Source organism: Sturnus vulgaris, chromosome 8 (assembly GCF_052056855.1).
Source record: "Sturnus vulgaris isolate bStuVul1 chromosome 8, bStuVul1.hap1, whole genome shotgun sequence".
Classification (NCBI taxonomy): Eukaryota; Metazoa; Chordata; class Aves; order Passeriformes; family Sturnidae; genus Sturnus; species Sturnus vulgaris.
The window spans coordinates 28795938-28819785 of record NC_142250.1 but is presented as its reverse complement, the minus strand read 5'-3'; the positions used below and the strand labels follow the sequence as shown (position 1 = coordinate 28819785).

Genomic DNA, 23848 nt, shown 5'->3' with positions numbered 1-23848 from the left:
GCCTCAGCTGGGGACACAGAGGAGGACACAGGCAGCATCCAGAGCCCTGCAAGTCTCCCAGTCCTAAATCATGGCCCCACACTCCTCTGCACAGGCTCACTCCCCTCCCAGATGGATCACCGCCCACCCCGTCCCGCTGTGTCCCTGCTGTCCCCATGCCAGCTGCAGCCCACAGGCTGCCGTAATTCCTCCCCCAGGCAGCAGTTCTTCCACCCCTGCTCCTGCCCCAGCCTCTCCTCTGAATGGCCTCAGCTCCCAAGGGACAGTAAGCATAGACATCAGGGCAAACCCAGGTCTGCTGGCAATCAAACCCAGCACAGGCTGAGCCAAGCCCCCAGAAAAAGATATCATGGTGAGCAGAGCCCTTCCAAGTTGAGACTTTTCCTTCCCCACCTCAGCTGAATTGTTAGCCAGGGGTGCAGTGAGTAGAGGGAAAAAGGTGGAAAGGGGCACATTCCTCCAAGGAAAAACCTTCACTGTGGACTCAGCTGGGTGTTATAAGTACCTGGGGTGCTTGGGAGAGCTTGCCATCAGCTTTCCAGAGCTGTTTTCTCCCTGTGCTGTCCCTTTCCCATCAGGCCAAGCCAAAGGGGAGAGTTCCACCAAGTTTCTTTCCACATCCCAGCCACAATCCACCCACTTGGACACAGCAGGAATGCTTGCACACGATCTGTTCCATGAGAGGGAAGGAGAGGGCACCTGTCTCTGCAGGGAGACCACCCAGAATGGGGAGGTCACAGCAGGTTCAGCCCCCAGAGCAGGGCCAAGTGCTGCCCCACATTTGAACTCCAGCTGGTCCATGGTCCAACACCTTCCTGGCCTGCGTGGTGGCAGCCAGGCGAGCCAAAACCAGAGTGAAACCATCTTCATTTGGTGGGCAAAGGATGAAGGGTTCTCTCCAGGGCCAGAGTTTCCATCCTCACAGTGGTTTGCAGGTTCTGCATCCATCATCATTACTGCACTCATTCCCACACTGCCTACAAGACAATTACCCCTATGCAGATTGCACAGGGATATTGCAGATTGCAAGACACAGTCACAGTGATATTGCATAGGGATATTATAGATAGCAAGGTACAACTTGTTTTTTTTCCCTGAGAGGCTCAAATTAAGTTTAAACACCAGCTTTTGATGTATTTGCTTATTCAGCACTGTCAGTTGCTTTTCAGCAATACAAACTGGCTCTCTCCCCAGGAAACATTTATCCTATCTGGGAATCAAGGGTGGTAATGTGTAATGAGGACAAAGCACTTAGAGAAGGCAGGCTGAGTGAAGCACTATATCTCCACTTGCACTTTTTCAACTCAGATTTTCCTTTTCCCTGGAAGCATCCTAGGTACCAAGGGAAATTCCTGCCATACAAAATTCAAGAGCAAAATAATCCATGTCATTCCCTGAAGTGTAACAGAAAACTGAGCACATGTCAGTAAGCATTAATCTCTGCTGCTTCAAACTCTTACTTTTTTTCTTTTTTCCCCGAGAAGTCATTTTCAACCCTGAACAGAACAGCAGATTCTTCTGCCACGACTTTGTCTTTGCACTCTGATGAAGGATACAGCAGGTCAGTGCTCCCATCAACACAGGATGCCATCCCCATTTTCACAAGGCTTGATGTCTTTAACACCCTCTGCCACTCCAAGAAAAACTGATGGGAGCCATAGCTGAGGGAAGGGAAAGGAGCAATCTCTGCTATTCCATATATATTCTGCTGTTCAGCTTATCAGACCCAGTGAAACACAAGGGCAGGAGGAGGAGCAAGAGACAAAGCAATCCATGAGAAACACTGGAGCTCCCCAGAAAGGGAGAATTGAACCCATCCTGAACTCTTTCTTTCCACTTGTTGAGGCCAAGCCATTTGCTGGGCAACAATCATAAAGTGGAAATTGCCATACAGCATCCAAGCATTCCCAGAGGCATAGTACCAGTGCCCTCAGTCACACACAGGAAAACAGCACCACTGAAAACCCAGCACCCTTTCGTTCTAGCTAGGCGAAAAATACTCCCCAAATCTTCAGAAAGGCAGCTCACTGCTACTGCAACTGGCTTTAACTGAAAGCACTCAAAACCATTTTGTTGAGGAGCCCTTCTGATCTACCCACCTAGCCACGAGGCTCATGTGCTTCCCTAAGCACTGGGACACCTTGCCAGGCCAGCAAAGTCCTCTGGAACTGAAGTCACTGAAGATCACCATTGATTCCTCACTACAATCCAATTTTAGTTTTCCTTAAGCAGAGCAAAAGACAAAAATGGTAAAAAGCAATTGTGGCAAATTTAACAAATATCTTTTAAAAATGTAAATTTTTAAACATTTCTAAAGAATGTTTGTATTAAATGAGAATGTAATTTTCATATTAATACTTCACGAACAGTTTAACTGTGGGAGCATGTGGGTTTTCCTAAAGCAGAAGTGATGAATATTATTAAGCATTACACATATTTCAGAACTCTTTACCGGACTGTTAAGCATTTTGTGTCACTTCAAAAATTGAATCATCCATCCTTATTCCTAAATGGTTTGGAGCACAGATTGGCCATAGAATTGCCATTTAATCAAAATTCATTCCTTTCTGAGTCTTGACATGTACCCCAAGCCAAATCTTTTATCTGGCAGGTACTCAGACATCCATCCCTTTACAGGGACTCTGAGACACAATATAAAAACCTGGCTGTGTCCAAGGAGCCAACAGAGAAGCTGTACAGCAATGCACAGCTGTGCCATGTGCAGCTGATCCATCTTTTTTATTTTCCTCTCCCAGCCATCTGTTCCCAAATCCTGTTTTTCTCTTGGTGTTTCCATTCTGCAATAGAACTGGAGAAAAGGGGCTCATAACCAATACAAAGCAAGTTCAGAGGAATTGGCTGCACCAACAGGCATATGGGGAAGAAGTCACTTGTCCTACACCATCTTTTTGCTCTCCTTGCCTTCCTCCATTTACTTCAGCTCAGCAGTGTGGGAGGCATGGGGGTGAGATACCTGGCTGCTGGCAAAAGAGTGAAATCTGAAGTAAGAGAGTTGGCAGGAAGGAGCACAAGTGGAGAGGCTGAGATCAGAGTTGATTGGAGTTGAAGAGCTCACAGGGGGAAAAGAAGCAATGCTAGAGAAGCCCCTCCTTCTCATAGGGGATTCTGCTACTTCCAGATACAGTTCTGTTTTAAAGTGACATCAACCCTCTCAAATTTCAAAAGCTTCTTCAGAAAGAGCAGTGGCCTGGCCTCAGGACCATCCATCTGGTGGAGCCACAGACCCAAGAATCTTGGCTGTGCTGTCCTGCCTGCCTGGCTGTGCCTGGAGCTGCAGCCTGAGCTACCAAAAGCATCAATCAGGAGAGGCTGGCAGGCTACCACTCGCTCTCCACTTGGCTCAATTTGCTTTTAGGGAATTGCCTCGAGCGTTTTTCAGTCTTTCCAGGCAAACCTCTGACTCCCTGGAGCTGTGGGACTCTCTCCTTGTCTCCCACATCAGAACCACATGGCACTGTCTGATGCAGCTTTTTGTGAGGCTGGAAATGCCTGGCAGGCCTAAAAAGAAGTGCTTGACTTGGAGATTATTAAAAAGCCTGAAATCAGAGTTGCCTCACTGACCAGAAGCTCCATACCTAGTTATATTTCTTGCCCACTGCTGCTCTGGCAAGGATAGATAATTCTAAGTTAGTTATAACTTCCCACTCAGTTAACATTACTTGGCAAGGATGAAAAATGATGAAGGGCATCCAAAAACCTTGGGTCATATGGAGAGGAGTTTTACTGCACTGTCTTTACCACAGCTGTTTTCAAACAACATCTTAAGATTTTCAAGGAAAAAAATATATTTCCATTAAAACTGACCACATGAAGTTTGGAAATCACTTCAGGCAGTACAGCTGTAATAATGCAGGACAAAATGCAAACCAGCCACTACAAGCAAAGGCAAGTACCAAACTACAGCATATTAAGGATTCATTATGAATCTTAACAAAGAAATACTTTACTAATAGAAAGGGAAAAGAGGGTGTTGTGGAAAGAGCTTTTAAAAGAGAACACTTGTCTACAATTTTGCAGATAGCATCTTATTTGGAGGCAGCGGGGTAGATTGATCTCTGAAGACTCTTAAAAGGTTTTGCAGCAGAAAAAAATAGTTGCAAGGCACATAGTCAGATCATTAACTGTGCAGCCCAGGCTGCCAGCTGCTCACTCAGAAACTCCAGATGGCTCCTCCTCTAAAACATCATCATTTGATCTTGGTAATCAAATTATCTCCCACTCTTGCAATCCGAAGTGAGGCAAGGGTTGAAGGAAGAGATGATGTATTTTATTTGACTGAGATGGATTGCGAAAATGAAACAAATTAGCTTTCAAGGCACTCAGCCTGTTCCAGTTGTATCAGAGCTAACCATCTCCAGCCCTCTAACACCTTTTGTCTTACTCTGGCCATCACAAAGAGTTCACAGCACCAAGTAAGCTCTATAGAGCTGCCCAATGTTCAGATTTTATGCAATATTTGTACACTAAACAACATACAGTGGGTATCTAAAATGCTCAACTCCCACCAGTGGAGAGCAGCACCTGTCACTGAAGAGCAGTGCTGGGACACTGGGCATCCTGGAGCACTTGGGCTGGATTAATCACACAAACATGTCATCTGTTTGTCTCTCCACAAGCACACAAGACACCGTCTGCATATTTCTGAGCCCTTTTGTATAGCCTTAAGGACACAAGGTGGCAGAAACAAGACACATTATTCACTTTTCACTCAGTTTTCACTTTTCACTCAATTAGAGCCAAATAGCAGGGTTCTCATGGCCAGGCTCCTCTGGAGATGCTCATTTCAACCATCTGAACAAAAAGTGGTTACAACCAGCAAGCTTCCCCCAGCCCAGGTGGCTGCCAAGCTCTGGCTGACACCAATTGTGAGCAGGATGCTCCCTGTCATGGAATGGTCAAGGAAAGTTCCTTTTCTTCTCTCTTTTTTAACAAGAATTTCTTATGTAGCTTTCTACAAAGACTTAAAAGAAGAAAATAAAACCCAACCAATGTAGTCTCCAATTTCTCTTCCAAAAAACAGTAATAATATCAGAAATTTCCCAGTATTTTCAGAAAATGTTTGGCTTTGACAGTTTAAAAAGGTCAACTGAAATATTCAGAAGTCACATCTCCCAAAACAATGAACTCTTTAGCATGAAGAGAGTATTTTAAATCCTGGCATTATTTAAATCAGCACACTGTGAAAAATTCCATATTAGTTCTGGTTTTATACCTAGTTGTAAGGGGAAAGACAGTCATAGCTAATCATAGGAAACAATTAATTATGGCAGAGGGTGGCCGGCCTCTGAACTATAAATCCCAATCTGATCCTTGCCTAGTGGGATTATTCCTCACCAGCGTTTAGTACTAAACTTTATCACCCACTCAACTTTAATTTTTCGTAACAGAACTGTACTTTTATTTCACAAAGTAGATGTACACAAAGAACAAAAGAGGTTGCTAAAGGCCACACACTAGGAAAAGGACTCAGAGCTGGGACTAGAAAACCACAGCAAAAGGCAGCAAGAATTATCAGAGAATGGAAGAGGTTTAGTTTGAAGAGAAGATAAAAAACTAGAACTCCATGACTTGAAGAAAAAAGTTTATGAAAATAAATCCAAAACCTTCAAGAGTGGTAAAAAGCAGATGAACAGGAAAAAAACTGTTCATCCATTTCTAGTTCTACAAGAACTAGAAGTCACCAAATGAAATAAGGTGGCATGATTTGAAACAAACAAAAGGAAGTACTTTTTCACCCAGCACATAATTATATTGTAGAATTATTAGACACAGGATGTCGCAGAGGCCAGAAATACACAGAGATGTAAAACTAAAAGAAAAAAAAAAGAAAAAGTTAAGTTTCTTCTGTGAATTTGCTTCATCTCTCAAGGCTACTAAATGCCTTTACTGATGCAGATGCTGGTTCCTTTTTGCAAGCCCTTCAAACTGTAGTTGGTGATGCCTGGAGCAGTACACAGAGTACTGCACATCCCTGTTCTGCACATCTGCACAGCCCTGTCAGACAGGGGTGGGTGGCAGGTGGTCCAGCATCACAGCACAGGACTGCCATGGTAGGGAGAGTGGCTTGTTCTCAGATTGTCGGATCACTTATGGTTACAGGGATTGACTCATCTCAAAGACCAAAATTTAGGTCTCTTGATCAGACCCTCTACTGATTTTAATCAGCAGGGGTCTGATGAAATGACAGAAGCACTCATTATTGCACAAGTGACTGCTGCACACTATGAGAGCTGGTTCCAGCTTTTTAAAGCCACCAGCTACAGTCCTCTTCCTCTTTCCTCACGTCCAAACTGCTGAGGTCTTTCTGTTCTGACTTCCAAGGACACTGGCTTTTTGTTTGTTTGTAGGGCAGGATGTAAGCATGATTTTCTTGTAGTAGTCTGTGCAATGAGCTTCACAGAGCTGGAAGATATCAGTTTAATCAGTAGCATGGCAGCTTGGCAATACTGTCTTTTATTAAACCTGAAGATTAAATGCTGGTGTCTGTCTTGTAGGTATCGCAATTCTATACCTACTTTAATTTTGTTGCTGCTGAAATGCATTTTGCACTAAAATCCAAGATTGATTTTCCCCATCAGATAAAGCTGTGGGTTTTTTTACTACATGCCCTACTAAACCATATCAAAATGAATATAAATTTTTTTACCAATATTTGCTTTACAAGATGTCTCCAGTCTACATGACTTTGAGTAAAGAAGTGACTATCATCCAACTTTTGAAGTTTCCTGTAATTGCTCCACATGAAAATCTATATTTTGAGATCTTTTGAAGAGTGGTTAAGTATATAATGAGAAAGCAGTTCTTAAAAATTTGAGATGCTGCAAAAGTAGATTTACATCCAGGTTAATATCAGACTAAAAATACTAGAAAACTTTGAAAAGACTCAGTGGCAGCTTATTTACAAATATACTATTTATAATGAATGCATTGATACAGAATGACTCTTTTAAAAAAGCAAGGCAATCTTTTATATAGACATAACAACATTACAATAATTCAGATTAAAAGTACATTTTTGTAGACTGTTTACACTCTCACTTAGCTTTTAACCACAAAATTAGTGTGGTCTGATATTTTTCCACAGCAAAGGTCCTTTGCAGTCCTGGTTAAGATCTAAATCAGAATAATAATAAAAACCATAATTTTTTGATATTTGCTAATGTGAAAACAAACCCATTCATAGATCCTATCATTTGTTTGTAATCGTCCTTAATGTGCCTTGAAGTTTGTGTTGTGCAAATTACTGCCAACTGCACATTTCTAACTACAAGCTATTCTGGCATGTCTATTTAGTAAAACTGAGGTGTGATACTGACAGGAAAATTCTTCATTGCATCCAGATATGAAAAGTCTCCTGGTATGGATTTGTGCTGATTCAGAAGTTTAATTTATTTTTGGGTTAAAAAAAAAAAAAAAAAAAAAGGGAGAAAAAATAACCTCTCAAAGTTTTCTAATTGTTAAATAAAAGATATTTCTCAAGCTCTGAAGACTGAAGATGACACTTGAATTCCAGGTGACACAATGGGTTTAAGCACTAACCAGAGACAATCTAAATTGTCTAAAGCATGTACATGAGCAAACACAGCCTTCAAGATGTCTAAACGTGCACGTTCCTAAAAATACTAAATCAAAGAGAGGCACTGAAGCAAATATTCTAGAATCCAAATCTTTCTAAAAAAGGTGTATGAAGGTCAACATTTCCATTTGCATCTGCCAAAATGAAACGTCCCAATTACACAACTGTGTGACCCAGCTTCACAAGCAGCATTTCCACTGCACTTATACCAGACAATTTTGGTGACAAACTTGAACATGGGACAGTAAGAGACACAACTTGAACAGGCTTATGCTAAAAAATTCTTTTGCAAAGAATTATCAAACAAATTCCTATCTAGTAAATTAAAACGTGACCAACGCGAGTCACAACAGCAACTGCTCCTTCTTTTCATGGTTTAGCAAATCTCTGATCTGCTTTATACCTCTCCAGACTTCCATACTACTACATAGTCTATAATAATTTAGCTTATTAAATCAAGGCATGATTCAGGATAGTGTCTATGGGGCATGAGTATGTATGTACACAGGCACAGACACATACAATATTAATATTTTGGCTATGGACAAGCAATCAAGGTAATGATTTTCACCCAAAGTAAAGATTGTCACATTTTTCAATAACCATTCTAAATTATTTCCCTCAGTATACCAAGGAGGATAAATATTTAATACAAGTATCTGGGAATCACTTGTTTCTCAATCTTATTGTCAAAAATGCTATAAATAATTTATTTCTCCACCTTGTCTATGCTTTCATACATGTATAGATACACAAATACATTTTTGTATTTATGTATACATACAGTTGTCAGAATGAAGTTCTTTCCATTCATACATTAACTGATATGGGCAAATAAAATTCTTAAACCTATGTAAGCCAGTATGGCTGTTCAATTGAATGTCACCAGGCAATAAAACCATTTAGAATCTACACAGTTTACAATCCAGCATCCTGGGAAATGCAAAAGTCTGTTATTTCAGGAGATAAGACTATTTTGAATGATCAAAATGGCTGGATTTATATGGATCTATGTATAGATCTGGATATAAACCCATGTATTGTACCTATATGGATTTATATGCATGTGTTCCAAATCTGTGCCAGATATTTAATACTTTAAACTTTCAGATGATTTTAGAGAACTTTTCCGATTCTTCTGACTTGATTTTTCCTGTACCCGAACTTCTCTCACACTGCTCTTATTCAAATATCCCTTGAGACACTGAAAAAATAAGCATCCACCTCAAAGTGTATAAAATTAAACTCCTAAAACAGGGCTCAGGATTATCTGGCATTGCAACAACCATACTATACAAAGATAGTTTGAAAAAAATATCCTGTTTTTAATATAGTAATGAATTAAAACATAGCTTTATTTATTCCTATAAGTGTACTGAAAAGAATAGCTTGTTTTTAAGTGAGTGTAACGAGCACTATTTTGGTAGCCAACTTCTCCACCGGAATTTATGTGAGAGGGTCAGCTCCAATCATACAGTCATTAACCATGTACCTTAACAAGGTGAATAATCAACATATTTACAAACTAAACAAATTCAATCCCTTGATCTCGTATAAAAACGGGATTGAGGAGCAGACGGAGTGAGACCAAGATGTTTGGAAACACAAGGGGTCGCCACTTTTGCTTAAGGAACCATATTAATCAATTCGATTTCCCCCCTTAGTGACCTGAGGGCACAAACACGGACTTTGCAGTATATTCAGAACTTAGATTACAGTCTTGATACTAAGCATTTCAGCATCTTCATATTTTAACACCTTAGTGCTGAGAGAGATTAACTCAGGCAGAACTGTAAGGAACTAGCTTTTTATAAACTAAAGTCTAAACTGAAAAGCTACAGTAGATGTAAAAAAAAAAAAATGGGAAGAGGGGGAACGAGAGTGTGTGAGAAAGAACAGAACATTACTTAGTAAAATCCAGTGACATCTACAATAGTTTTACAGCATGTTTAAGCCCTCTAAGGTTTTATATCTCCACCTGCCTTCCATTTAAAACTTACTCCTTGATAATGAAAAGACATACAACAAAACAAAATGCAAGTAGATCGAGGAAATACATCTAAATAAGCATGCCCGAAAGCCAGAAATAATATTCCCAAACTTCTGCATGTGAAACAGATTTCCCATGGCATCCATTGATTTGATTTTGTGCAAAAGGTACAGTCCTGTAAGTCACACTACCCCAGCAGCAATTCCAGTGAGTATAAACTGAACAGTTCTTGGGTAACCATGGAATGTGACTGCCTCGAGTTCTTACCCTCCTGAAAAAGGACAACTGGCCCTGCAAGTGCAGCAATAGTGTAAATCTCCCCTGAAGCATCTTCTGCCTTCTAAACAGCCAAGAAATTCATGATAAAACTGAATGTCCACTACTTACAGTGTTTCTCTTGAGCTACCAACATCTCTGCACAAATGAAAAAGGTGCCTCTTTTTTAATAGATCGGTTTAATACTGAAACAGATAGGATGAAGTTTAAAAAAGAATAATCAAGATACTGAACTGAATATTTTGAAGCAAGTGCCCCAGCTGTGGGGAAAAGTGCATTTAGTTCAGCAGCAAAACAGCACAGTGTGAAGATATTGTGCTTGGACACAGAAGTTCCATAATGGAAGGAGGTACAAGGCAAGTCAAGATATAAAACCATAGTACATTGTTAACCAACCTTAAAACTTACATATATTGCAGTGTTTAAAAGTAAGACACATTCATTTATTGTACAAGGTCTATAAGGAATCCTTAAAATTGCCTGCTGTAGTTTATGATTCAACATTGTAATAAAAATGTACATATATATTATTTCCTTGTCACTTAACTGTACTGTTAGACCTCATGGACTTGTTACTTCACACAATGAAAACCGCTCTTCACTGAGGATACTCCACATTTTTACCAATCTGAAAAGGTTTACTTGTGCTAGAAAAGACCAACTGCAAAAGGCTCAGTTCAGATATGTTATGCCTGCAACTGATAACTCAGGGAAGCAAGACTTAAAGGAATTCAAGCTTTTTTTTTCTTTTCTTTTTGTTTTGACTGCATCCTTTTCACCTGCCAGTTGTTCTGATGAGTATGTTTTTAGTATACAAACTGGTTGATAAAAATTCATCAGCAGAGGCATATAAACTCTAGATATGATTGATTAAAACAGAGCAAATCAGAATAAAACAAAATCCAGTGATTTACTCTGACTGTAAACAATATAAAAACACCATTTGCTTCAAATCTCAAAATAAGTTAAAAGAAAATCCCAACCTCAGGGCACGTGACCCTTTCAGGTTTTGACACAAAAAAAAGTGTGGGGGGGAGGAAAACAGAAAAGTTCATTATATAAAGGTTATACATTTCTCTTAACTGAAAGTAAATCTAAGCAAAACTGGTTTTTTCCCTTAAATTTCAACTTTGAGTTCATTGGCAATTGCTTTAAATGAACTGGCATTTTCAGATTATTCAGACAACTTCCATCAAGTTCAGCAAAGAAAACTTAGACAAGCATTTTTACAGAATAAAAAAAAAATCTAAATGGCTATGATTCCTCTATTAGCAGAAACACATAATGCAGTCTTAAATTTGCCTTTTTATATTATTTATATATTTATATATATATAATATAATATAAACCACATATATTATATTATATATACATATACAGACAATTACAACATTAATGCAGTTTGTATTTTGTACAGTGTATTGGACAAGTCGATGAGCATCAGACCATGGCACGATATGGTCCCTGCATTTTTAGGAACTGAATGATGAAGGAGGGTCCTCCTGCAACAATCTGAGGTGGAAGATGGCTGAGCGGGCAGTTCTCAATACTCATTATTGACAGTTTGCTGCAAAGAGCCAGCTCAAAGGGAAGGCTGTGCAGATTGGGGTTGTCATTCAAATACAGTTCTTCCAGATTCTCCAGTGTACCTGGTTAAAATAAAATAATAAGTAGTAGTAGTATCTTTTCAATTCATGCAGTTTATAACTTTGAGACAGAGGCTCTGAGTCCACTTGAGGACTCTTTCCTATGCAGAACCTTGAGTCAGTGAGACTCCTGTTCTCAAGCACAGCAAGTTCTGTTCACCAGTACCTAAGCAAGAACCAATTTTTTAAAAATATCCATTGGTGCATCTCCTTTAGATAATAAATGAACTGCAAATATAGAGAATAAGAGAACTGAGAGGGACTTCACCATAGCCATTCAAGAGCTATGCAAGTGCAGGCAACATGGAACAGCTATCTAGTGAAAAGGACCTAGGAAATACTTATACAGGATCTACTCTCTTTAAAAATATCTATGTCATTCCTTTTATGTCATTAGAATCCATATATTAAAGGCCTGAAGCCATAACTGTAGTGTCACAGGAAAAAAGCAGAAGAGTGCAAATTCTCTGCACAGAAAGATTAACTTATGCATTTATTAAATGGAACTAACAAGTGTGAAATTTTTTTCCTGAATTCAAATTTTACAGTTTGCCTCTACTGCAGATACTTTCTTTTTCAGCTCCTGGTTAACCTGTATTGCAGTAATTTCTTCTTAAGATTTCCATTCCTGCTTTCAAAAATATAGAAGTCCTCCCCAAAATATTCCTCACTTTCCAATCTTATATACCATAAACATCTCCTATAACCTAAGAGACTATTTCATCTTTCACAAGAGAAAGCAGTAGGCAGGACTCATGGCATGGAAAATCAACCAAAAGGAGAAGCTATAAAAAAAAATAAACAGTTCATAGCATGATACATGAAGCAGTCACACCTGATAATAAGTAACTCTTCCCTCACCTGTGAAGATAATCAGCTTTAATAACGAAACTGTACTCCTGCAATGGTATTTAAAATCTTATTGATTTTAATTCCACAGTTTGTTTCCACAGCATCCAAACTCTCTCCACTAGCTTATAAATTACAAAGTTCTGGGTTTAGATTATTTTAGATTTTTCTCACATTGAGGCACATACAAGATGAGCAGCTGTAATGGCTCCTCACCAAGGATGATGTGAGAGACAAACCATGCCTTCTTCATCTGTACATCACTGTTTCTGATCACATTTTGCTTGGTCTAGCTTCTCCCATAGTTTTTTTCCCCATAATAAGCCCAAACTTCAGATTTTAACTTAAGTGCTCGGAATTGTGCTCTGGACTAATATCAAGAAGACCAATCATAGAAGAAACATGGGCTCTCAGTTTCAGACACTCTGAAACACACCTAGTCTGAATGTTTCAGGTGGGCCATCCTATTCCTTCCTTTCTGTAGATTTCCTCCACTTCCTTTTCTAACCTCATCAAGGTGAAAAACAATACGAGGGCCTATAAACAAAAGTGTGTGCAGAAGGACTACCAGGAGAAACATTTGCTTTAGCAGTCTACACCTTACCACAAGGGTTTTGCCTACACCATGGCATTACAGTAGGATCAGCACACTTCCCTTCTCTCTCCAAGAACAGATTGATGAAGTAGAGTCGTGCATAAGACAAAAATTGTGGGAGAATTTGGAGATAAGGAATGTCACCATTAAGAGTTGGTGTGTATTGAGCAGCTTTCTACAGCAGAACTGAAAGAAAACAGTGCATCCTTTCCACTAAGGTTCAGCAAGATAAAGATCGTGCACCCGAGCACTGTTCCTGTGGCACATGCTTCACATCAGGCTGTACATATTTAGAAGATTCAAATGAATTTTGTGGCTTTTACTGATGAACAGAATAGCTGGCTATGATATGTGCTTTGTCCAGACACACTGCATCAAACCAGATAACAAGATCTTACCAATTTCCTCAGGAAGGTGTGTGAGAAGGTTCTCTCCGAGCCCAAGGTGTGTCAGATTGGTAAGGTGACCGATTCCTCTGGGAAGGGTGGTCAGCTGATTGTTAGTCAGAACCAATTTCTAAGGGAAAAACACATTTTTACAAATTAACTTAATGATTTTTCCGTGGAATAACAGCAAGTAACAAGATACGTATCTGACAAATGAATGGGTTCTACTCTCCTGAATTTGAACAAGAAAAATTTCAACCATTCAGCAACAATTCCAATATCTATTAAGCATTCCTGAATGTAAAAACAAAAAGGTGCCTAATAAAACACATGCCTAAACATAGAAGATTTCATGAACATGAGTGAAATAATTCCTGGGGTGGTACTGCACTCATGGTACAACAGTTAAAACCTTCAAACGTTTAACGTTTTTAAACGTTCAGTATTAACTAATACAGCAGGGGAACAGTTAATGGGGACTAATTGTGAGTGAAGTTGCACAAGACTCTTAACTTTTGTTTCTATGTCCAGTCTCAAATAGTTTCCACTGATCCAACAAGCTGCAATTAAATGAGCATGGTGTAAATAAAGGACGTAAGATGTTTATCTCAACCAATTATTGTTTCACCTGCAGATCCTTGAGGTAAGCTATTTCATTTGGCAAGGATTCCAGTTTGTTTTCCTCTAGATCCAACTCTCGCAGTTTCCGTAGATTTCCAATTCCATGCGGAAGTTTCTTTAGGAGATTGTTTGACAAGATAAGAACCTCAAAAAGAAACAACAACCAAACTCAGAATTTCAGCAACACAAGAAGTAAATAAAAGATTAAGATAGATTTTTTAAAAATATTTGCAAGTAATGAAGTCCAGCATTACCCTACATTTACATTAAGGAAGTAGCTGAAAATTTTTTAAAAATAAAACAAGTCAGTGATTTAACTTTTTTTTTCAAATCTTTAATGATACAAATGCATACATTTAGGATATACTACTTTCAAATATTATTATTCACAATAATAAATGCAAAGCAAACACAATAGAAACCTTATTTCTTCAAATAACCAAAGAAAAACAATTTCTTCCTGAATTTGCCTATGATTTTGTTATGCTTCCTTATAGCCACCTCATAATCATATTTTACATTATTTGCTACGCTTGCCAAGTTCTCCTTAAAATGCTTAGTATTTCCTCTTCTCCCTGTGTCCTTTTGGTTAGGAGCAGCAGGAAATAAACACAGATGGGAGCACCTAAGCAGAGCACTGGCTTTCCAAAATGGGTTGCCATCACACACCCACACCTACTACAGTGCTGTCCCCTCTCGTTTTTCTCCTCCTTTCTGAGTTGAACTATAAATACCATAGGTTCAAGAAGTGTATCCTTATTTGCAGGGTCAGTTAACAGAGTTATTCACCATTCCACAGGGAAGTTAACAGGGGTTACACTAATACACCATTTTTCCTCCAGAGAAACCCTGCAGCTCTTGGAAGTAATCAGCCTAATAACAGCACCGTGAGTGGTCAGATAATTAATTACTGATTAAACAATGCTATTATTTAGTTCTTTAAGAAGGTACATTGAAACATGAGGATGTGAAAGAGCAGCCAGCATGGACCTTCATGCCAGCCACACAACCAGCCAAGGTTGCAAGTGCCTGTCTTCTACCAATAATCCCAACTCTCACTAGCTTCAGGTAATGTGAAAACACCACAGGCAGGAACAAAATAAAGACCTGGTGAGAATCAAAGTGAGAATCGACAGCCAATGCCTGAGGATTAGCACAAGCAGCATTTCAGTGACCATCCTTTATGCACTCCACATGCCCAGAGCAGTGAGAACAGTAATGTTTTAATCATGTATCAAGAAACAAAGGCAGGAACAGACAGTATTACCTATGTGCAATGCAGCTGACTCAGCACTGCTGTGGGAACCTTCACTTTTGTGCAAACACTGCCCAAGCAGCCCTTTGTATTAGGTTTTTTAATTACAGAGAAACAAAGTGGTAACAGGTCAGCAGACCAAGCAGCTCTCCAGCTTCAGCAGCCCACAGACCACCAGCAAACCCAGTTTTTAGAGGTTACTAATTTCCCAATCACATCAACCACAGCCTTAACTTAAAAGAGAACTGGACTATTAAGTAACTATTACTCTGTCATAATTTTTGCTCGACACTGCAGGAGTAATTAAATATTCACAGAAGAAGTCACATTGGAAATTTGCAATTTCAAATATGCCATTTGTTATAGTTCTTTAACAGATTTTTCCCAGCAACCCACAGAGCCTACAAAGTCCCCTCAACTGCCCAAACAAGTACCTCTATCTTTCTGTCCCTCCAAGGCAATAATTTGTCTCTGTTGATGGTACCCTGAGAAACAGGATGAGGGGACAGAGCAGGTTTAGTTCATGCTTTTAACCTACGAGTTCTTTCCCCTCAAAGGCTGAGAATTCCCACCTGGCTGCCAACAAGGATCACAGAGCTACACTCAAGCCAACCCTGGCTGTAGAATGTTTCATTATGTTTTTCTGATCCCTGCTGCTTCCATGCTGGTCTCCAGGAATTGAACCAAGTTCAGCAACATTGCATTTACAACACTGATTCCTGTTGAGAAAAATTTTTCTTTCTACATGGCTAAAAATATACCTGTACATAGTGGCTTGTGCACACTCATCTAGAGCCTAAAGAACAGCATTAAAAAGCTGTTGACAACAGCCACAAACAGGGAATTAAACAGCACAGATACATTTATTTAGCTTTATTTGACCCAAAAGTAGTATTACTTAAACCTGAAGTAGAGCATCCCTACGTTGCAAATATTCACTTAGCTGTTAATTCATACTCTTCTCACCTCAAGAGAAACAAGCCCAGATACATCCTCAGGGATTTTTGTGAGCTGGTTAGTCGCTAAGTTCAGTTCTACCATACTTGTCCAAGTCCCGAAGTCCAAGGGGAGAGACGTCAGCTGATTGTCCTGTGATTTAACATATCAAACATTTAGGGCTTGCCCTTGCAAGAAGCTGGGAATGCATCTGACAGAGTAAATGAACTGCTAACAGAAATACTTCATAACAACATTGCTGATAATGAAATCAGAAGAATAAAATGTTGGCAGTTGGCAAATTTTTTTCAAATTCCACCAAGTATTAGTGGTACCAATCTAGAGTTACAGAATTGACACTCTGTTACTAATATGAACTGAAGTGGAAAAATTAGAAGCACATAGTTAAGATCTCATACAGTGGTTAAAACATTTTTTTGTCCTATTTCTGCTGAATACTATGGATGGTGGGTTCAAAAAAGGAACAGAAAGTTCACCATAACTTACAAAGGTGCTTATCAGCAAATAAGCACCTTTGAATCCTAAAAATATATGGAGTTTAGAAAAAAAAATCCAAACAAACCAATCAAGAGAATAAAAAAACCCACTAGTACCCACATACCAAACCCCACTGAGGAGAAACAATTAAAAAAAAGAATCAAAAAACCCCTGTACACTTTAATGGCTCAGAGTAAAAGCCATTGAAATTACTCTGAACATATTACTGCTCAAAATGTTTCTAAAATATATGATTTAGACCACAAAATCTTTTTAAAAATGGTCATACAAAGTTCTGGTAAACAGGCAAAGTTACAAATGGGTATGTGATAAAAACTAGACTTAATGCAAATTGAGGATTCATTTGTGTCAAACTGTATTCTAAAACAGTAGCTGAGCTTACCTACTGCTCAAGCATTTCTTTAATTAAATCTATTCACAGAAAAATATCTCTCTTTTCCCTACTTTAACTGTATTAGCACACTTAGAAGTTCTTTTGCTATGCTATTCAACTATTGCCAAAAGTCTCTAGATTTAGGTTTTGAAAGACTATATTTAAAAATATATATTTTACATAATTCTGTTCATAATGTAAACTGTAACAGTGTCTGTAGGAGAAATAAGCTAATCTACATGCTTGTGTCCCATGTGGATATTCAAGAACTTTGCAGCCAGCTTTATTTTCATTGTTCAAACAGCAAATGTGACAAAATCTTAACTAACAAACAAAGACAAATTAGCAACATCTAAATAGCACAACTTTAGACTAATACAGAATTATTTATATATGTGATAGCAGCAGCATCCACTTCAGCGTGATAAATTCATTCCTTACATTATTAAATGTGCCAGAATTCATGAAGCAGCAAACAGTGCTCCTCATTGATTTTACACAGTAGCATGTTTCTGTGCCTCACCTTCATGTTCAGCTTACTTAATACTTTAGCTCTAGAGAAAATTCCAAAGGGGATTTTATTGATGCGGTTGTGCTCCATGTTGAGAGAGTAGATTGTGGAGAACTGGGACGGGCCACCCACAGGATAGGACTGGAAGCAGTTCCTGGCCAATGTTAAACTAGTCAGTTTGACAAGGCTGGATAAAAGACCCTGTAGAAAGAAGAAAACCACCCATGAACTTAGGACTGATTTATTTGAATGCATCTTTTTTCCCTTATGGGTCTAATTAGAAATGTTTTTCCCCCCCTCAAGTCCATCCCCTGAAGAAGTGTTGCAACACACAAACCAGTGTTAAATTTGATAAAACTTCCACTAGCAACAATCTCTGCTCACCATCAACAGCCACTACCTTATTTCCCCCTTCCTCCCTGCATGCTGACAGATACAAAAAAAGCAAACATACCACATTTAAGAGCACAAATTTGGGAGGTTTGGTAAATTTTCTCCTCTGAAAGCAATTTTTCAAATAACACATTGCTCTAGGAGCACAGGGGCAGCATGTCCAATCCATCCCCAGCAGCTGTTCTGGCTCCAGCAGCTCACCCACATCCAAACAGGGCCCAAAGAAATATCAGCCCCACACAATGGTTCCCAATAGAGGTACTTGATAATTCCAGTAAAAATCTTTGGTAACTGCATGAAAATCCATATTGTGATCGCAACTTGTCAGTGTCTTGTAATTATACCATAATAGTTTCAGATAATCAGACAGGATGGGTTTGAAAATTCAGTTGTTTTTCCCATTTTCTAAAATATTCCTAAGTAGTTACTATTCTATTTTTTCCCCTTAAAAAATGAAAAGCAAGAAGCCTGTAGTTAAACTATATAGCAACAGCTGTCCATTGAATCCAGAGTTTCATTTCTCTTGACAATCTAATTAGATTCTGAAATCCCTGCAGCCCATATCTCAGTTTATCTGTTAGTTATGTGCCAAGCACATTGCTGGAACTGTGGAGATGAATAATGAGATCTAAATTACTGCTGAAGTGTCACCTTTGCTTATTACTACACCAAGTTGAATGCAGCCCTGTTTGCTTAAGTATTACAGAAATTGGAGATTTATGCATGGCATTACATACCATAAATAATGCAACATCTGCAATCAGGAATGAGCAGTAACAAGATAATGATTCCAACCATATTCCTAATGTCAGTATTTCTGTATATTTGAGCTCCATATTCACTGTAAATGCTTTAAGAACATGGCTTTGCTGTTCCACCAGGAAAGCTTTGGCTACTTTTACAAATAGTTTATTAACATTATTGTAAATGAAATAGGATCTAATAGGGACTTATCTACATGCCCTGGCTAAAACTTTAGACACTGGGGGCATCTCGGCAAGTATCAGTGAAGCATTTTCCCCACTACAGATAAAATAATGGATCTTCAAACCAGTATTAATCTAACCTAAGCATTAATTAGTATAATCTTTGCTTAGGAAATATTGTTTCTACCTATACTTTAATTAACAGATATTAGTCCTAGGGTTAGGCAGTCCCTGAGCACTAACATACTTTATTGCTTCAGATGGATCTTGGCATTTCAAAAAGCTGGTTTTGAAGTCTGCTTGTATACCAAAAAAATATCTAAAATATGTTAGCTAATTCACTCTAATAGCCTAGAGTAATTAAATGCATTTGAAGAGAAGAAAGAGAGCTTTGGCAGTACAAAGAGAACAATGATCTTACATCTATGTGAGCTGTGGCAGTGCTGCCTTCCTCCAGCCCATCCTTTTAAGATAAAATATTTATTAGGCGTTGTGTCAGCGGCTTCATGTTTTGAAATTCAGAAATTTCTTCTACAAATACAGTTCTTTGTCTTATAGCACAGCATGTTTTATTTTAAACAGACTACACTATAAACTGTACACTTCTGCAAACTTAAGTGTTAACATATTGTTGGCAAATATACCTGAAGAAGGCAGCACAGTCACAAAGAGCTTTGTATTATGACTGAAGGTGTTTTAAAGCAAGTAATCATCCCTCCCATTAGCTTTTTGTAATTACACCGTTGTTGCTTTTGTAACATGCCTGGGTGGGGTGGGCTAGCTTAGCTCTCATCCTAAAAGCAGCCTGGTGGCTTTCATTCAGGCATTTTCTTTAATTATAGTCTTGCCCAAACATTTATTAAATTCTCTGTTTTAGTCTATCATTGCTGAGCTCAAATTTATCTGAGAAAAATTAGTTACTTACAGCCCTTTGTTACTGTACATACTTTGCCTAATTCTGTGTGCATTTTTTCTCTTCTATTTATAGTTTGCTATATACATCTTTAGATAACCTTTAAACTCATTTTATACAAGTAATTTAGACGACTTGGGGTCATAGGGATGACAGCTTAGGAAAGCAGTTTCACCATCATTAAAACAGTAGAAACTATAAACTTTATGTTGTGTCATGAAGTCTTCCTCTTAAAAGGTTCTAAAGAAATTGAATAAATATCCAAAATAAGAAGCAATCACATCAGATTTTTTTCTGTCATCTGAGCAATTACTTCCAGGCACTAATGCTTCACGAAGCAGAAACACTGAGAAACACTTATCTGGCTTGAAGGGTGGGAATGTGAACTCATTATTTAAGGTGTTCTAAAGATATAGGACAGCAAATACAACCACATGTGTTGCTCCCAGTTTTAACTCAAATTGTTTGACATTAGTCCTTCTATACTAATTGAATATACCTAACATTTATACAATTGACAGAATTCACATTACTTTTAGATTAAAACAAAGGGTATTCCTCAGAGTTATAATTTCCCGTGTTCCACTCCCTTTACAAAACATCAATGCCCTCCAGCAGCATCCCCTCCCCAGTCCACTCCCCCTACTCCTCACCTCTGGTAAAGTAGAAATGTTGTTGTTCTCCAAGTTCAGCTCATCAAGTTCACTGCATTTTGCTAAAGACTTGGGAATTGCTGACAGCCTATTGTACCTCAGGCCAAGACGACTTAGACTGGACAAATTTCCTAGGGGTAGAAAACATGTGTTAATATACTGTGAGAATCACACAAATGCACAGAACAAGGGGTGACTTCTGATTCTTCTGTTGTCTCTCTCTCTCTCTACACTTCAGAATTTCAAATGGTGAGATGGAGCTATCATCCCAAAAGAGGATATACACAGATTTCCAATTTTGAAATCAACCATGGAGAAGTAGATTGTGCATATTAATTATTATTCTGAAATTCTGCATATGAGCAAGCAAGGCCTATATCCTATTGTAAAAGTCCTTCTCTCCTGATGTTTCTATGAACAAAATATATTGTTTCCAGATGTCCCCAAAATGACTTTTTAAAATTACAGACAGTATCATTCAATGCCATGACTCATATTTCCAGAACCTGGGCATGCATCATGCAACTCAGGTCCTGGCAAAACAATTTCCTCTGCAGGGAAAAAAACCTCCACAGCTTTACCATCCTCCAACAGCAAGAAAGCCTTTAATAGGTGATAGGAAAACCCTCAAAATTTCCAAGTTTTTGAGTGATACTGAAGGAAAAGTCTGGAGGAAGTCTACAAAAACCTGGACAATAGCGCAAAAAAATATTTTTGAATATTGCTAGGCTGATGGTCCCTTTTGATATGTCTTACTTTCAGGGAATAAAAATCTTGAGAAACTTGCAACTTGAAAATTTCCCATCTGAAGCTCCCTTTAGCTTCAAACTTTACCACTAACAAGTATTAAAGACCAAAACCAATTGCTCAAGGATGTTGTCGAACTACAGGGGCATTTAGCCTCTCCTACAGGTAGCAAGACCTAGAACTCCACTGAAAAGCAAATTGTCAAATTGTACAAAGCAACTTGACCTGTGGCTCATCCCTACAGCCAGAAAAGGTGTCTGTGCAGGTGTGGACATCACACCAGGGGAGACTGTGAACAGGTTCACACAATCAGTTCCTTGCAAAACATTTGCTGTTTTACACTTGCTTTTACAACCACCCATAGCACAACACCTTTGTACTGCAAACTGAAGTACCAGGCACACACATTAGACAGGGAGCACACGAATTAACAGATGGTAGAATGAATAACCAGAAGTCATTTTAAAAGATGAAGGGGGTCTTAATATGTACAGTCTAACTGCTCATTAAGTGAAGACTGTATTAGTGTCCGTGCATGTGCACTTACATACTTAGGCACTTATACAAAGGTTACTGGAGCACAGCAAAGGAAGAAGTAAAAATATAGAGTATTTCTGCTAGATAGAGAAAAAATTTCAACAAAGCAAGCAGCAAAATATCTCTTTCCTAAACCTGGTCAAAATACATAGTAAAAAAGCCCCTACATCACCAAATAGTTGGGAATGTAGATAATAAAAACTTGAAACTGGAAACAATGTTGTATGATTTGCTGTAGTTTCTAATGCAGAGAAGTCACAAGAGCAGTGAAAGTGAAACAAAAAAAGCACAAAAAAAAAGAGCAGAAAACAAAAAACGTTAGCTCCCCCACAAAACTGCAACTGAAAGAAATCCAAAACCCACAAACCCCTTAATATAGAACAAAAATTATCTACATCTTACAAATCAAGAAAAAAAAGAGGATGAGTTTTCAGTGCATAGCTGATAATTATCTAACAAGCTTGGCAATAAATTTTACTTAGTACCATCAACAACTAAACAAAAGTCAAAACAGGTAGCTAAACACCATTGCTTAACTAGTAGTATCTTCTACTGGGATTCTGAGTTCTGTTTTTTAAAGTGCTGGATTCTAAGCAAGTAAAATTAATTTTTATAGAAACAGCAAAGAAAGTCTACACTTAATCAGAAAAAGGCATTTAAAATCCAAGGTTATCACTGTTGCACTCCAGTGCACAAATCTTCATATTTTCCTGTTAAATCCTGCAATGCATATACACACTAAAGAGAATAATTTAAGACCTATTCTGATCCGATGGCCCACTAGTATAAAGACACAGATTTGTACTTAATTTAGCTATTTCATGCTGTATTTGTGAGATCAGGCATTGCTGGCTGAATAAAAAACTGGCCTCACTTCACACAAAAAATTCTATTGCAAGGCTCCAAGATCATTAGGATTTGCCATCCTAGGGATGAGCAAAGCACATTCTGACTGTGTACTCTGAATTTTTTCTCTAAAAGTTCCCTGAATACTTATTTAATATTTTACTAAAGAATGAAAAACAAACTTTACACAAAATAAGATATAAACCTACTATTCTTTTCACTACCTAAAACATGCGCTAGATGCTGATCTGGATTTTTCAGGCGAAAAGGACGACCAGGGAAGTAGACAGCGTGATGCCAACTGTTGCTTAGCAATACAACATTGCTGTGCCAGTTCCAGATTGTGAGCACAGGCTGTATGTATATGGCTCTCTTCCTACCAGCAATGTGGCATTTCAGAAAAATGAAACAAGGCAGCCACTAGAGAGAGTCAAAATGTACCATAAAGAAAAGAATGACACACGTTGGCGATCCTCATGACATTATCAGAAAGGAGGCATAAATAGCAGCTCCCAGTAATTTCTCCTTATCATAACTAGCATTTCTTAATAGAACTTTATCACTGTTTCTTTACTAGTTATCTGTCTTCTCCATGGGAAAGGCACACAAAGGCATAACAGAAGACAGATCCTGTGTGTTTCACATTCCTTGTGATTGTTTTGCACAGCACAGCACTAAATACAATTATTCCTGAGGACAAAACCAGCAAGATTCCAGCTGGAGCTGGATCAGTAGCACCTCTCTTGCTGCTCCTGGAAGGCCTGTCCTGGGCCCAGCTGATGCAGGCAACATGAGTTACCTTCTTATTTCCAGCCAGAATTTATTTGCAGCCAATTTACAGCCACTCAGTCTTCTGTCAACAAGGCTCAGATACTTGTTCATCTTCGCACAACTCATTGTGAATGCATCAGTGTGAGACCCTTATCAGCTTTTATCTTCACATGCTGGACAAGCCAGATCTTAGTCCCACCTTCACAAAACAGGATGACCCTACAGTTCTTCCCTCTGTCCAGTGTGTTCAAGTTAACTTTCCTTTTTAATGGAAATGCACCAGTACAATATTAACATTTGCCTCCATGGTCCAGGGGCCAGCTGGCTACCATGAAAACCAAGTGACAAACTGTTTTACCACAGAAATTGTTTCAAGTTGCTCAAGACCACACCTAGTGCACTGAACCATCAAATGATCCCACGGAGAGCTCCCTGAGCTCAGGGTTACCTAGCTGATACTCGTGTTTAGAGTTTCTTTACAGTGCTTGCACTCATGTCCGTCATTGCC

The 23848-nt window shown here is 38.7% G+C and overlaps 1 protein-coding gene across 2 annotated transcripts in view; it reads right to left on the bottom strand.

Annotated features, from left to right (window-relative positions):
- Positions 1-7424: 7424 nt before the first annotated feature.
- Positions 7425-23848, bottom strand: part of SHOC2 (SHOC2 leucine rich repeat scaffold protein) — a 63083-nt gene continuing 46659 nt past the window's right edge. For both annotated transcript variants that reach the window (XM_014872490.2, XM_014872488.2), the window contains 6 exons: positions 20440-20570; positions 17567-17755; positions 16182-16304; positions 13968-14105; positions 13352-13469; positions 7425-11512 (listed from right to left, as the gene is read on the bottom strand). In XM_014872490.2, coding sequence (XP_014727976.1) covers positions 11304-11512; positions 13352-13469; positions 13968-14105; positions 16182-16304; positions 17567-17755; positions 20440-20570 — 908 coding nt within the window. In that variant the 3' untranslated portion in view covers positions 7425-11303. The remainder of the gene's footprint in view (positions 11513-13351; positions 13470-13967; positions 14106-16181; positions 16305-17566; positions 17756-20439; positions 20571-23848) is intronic.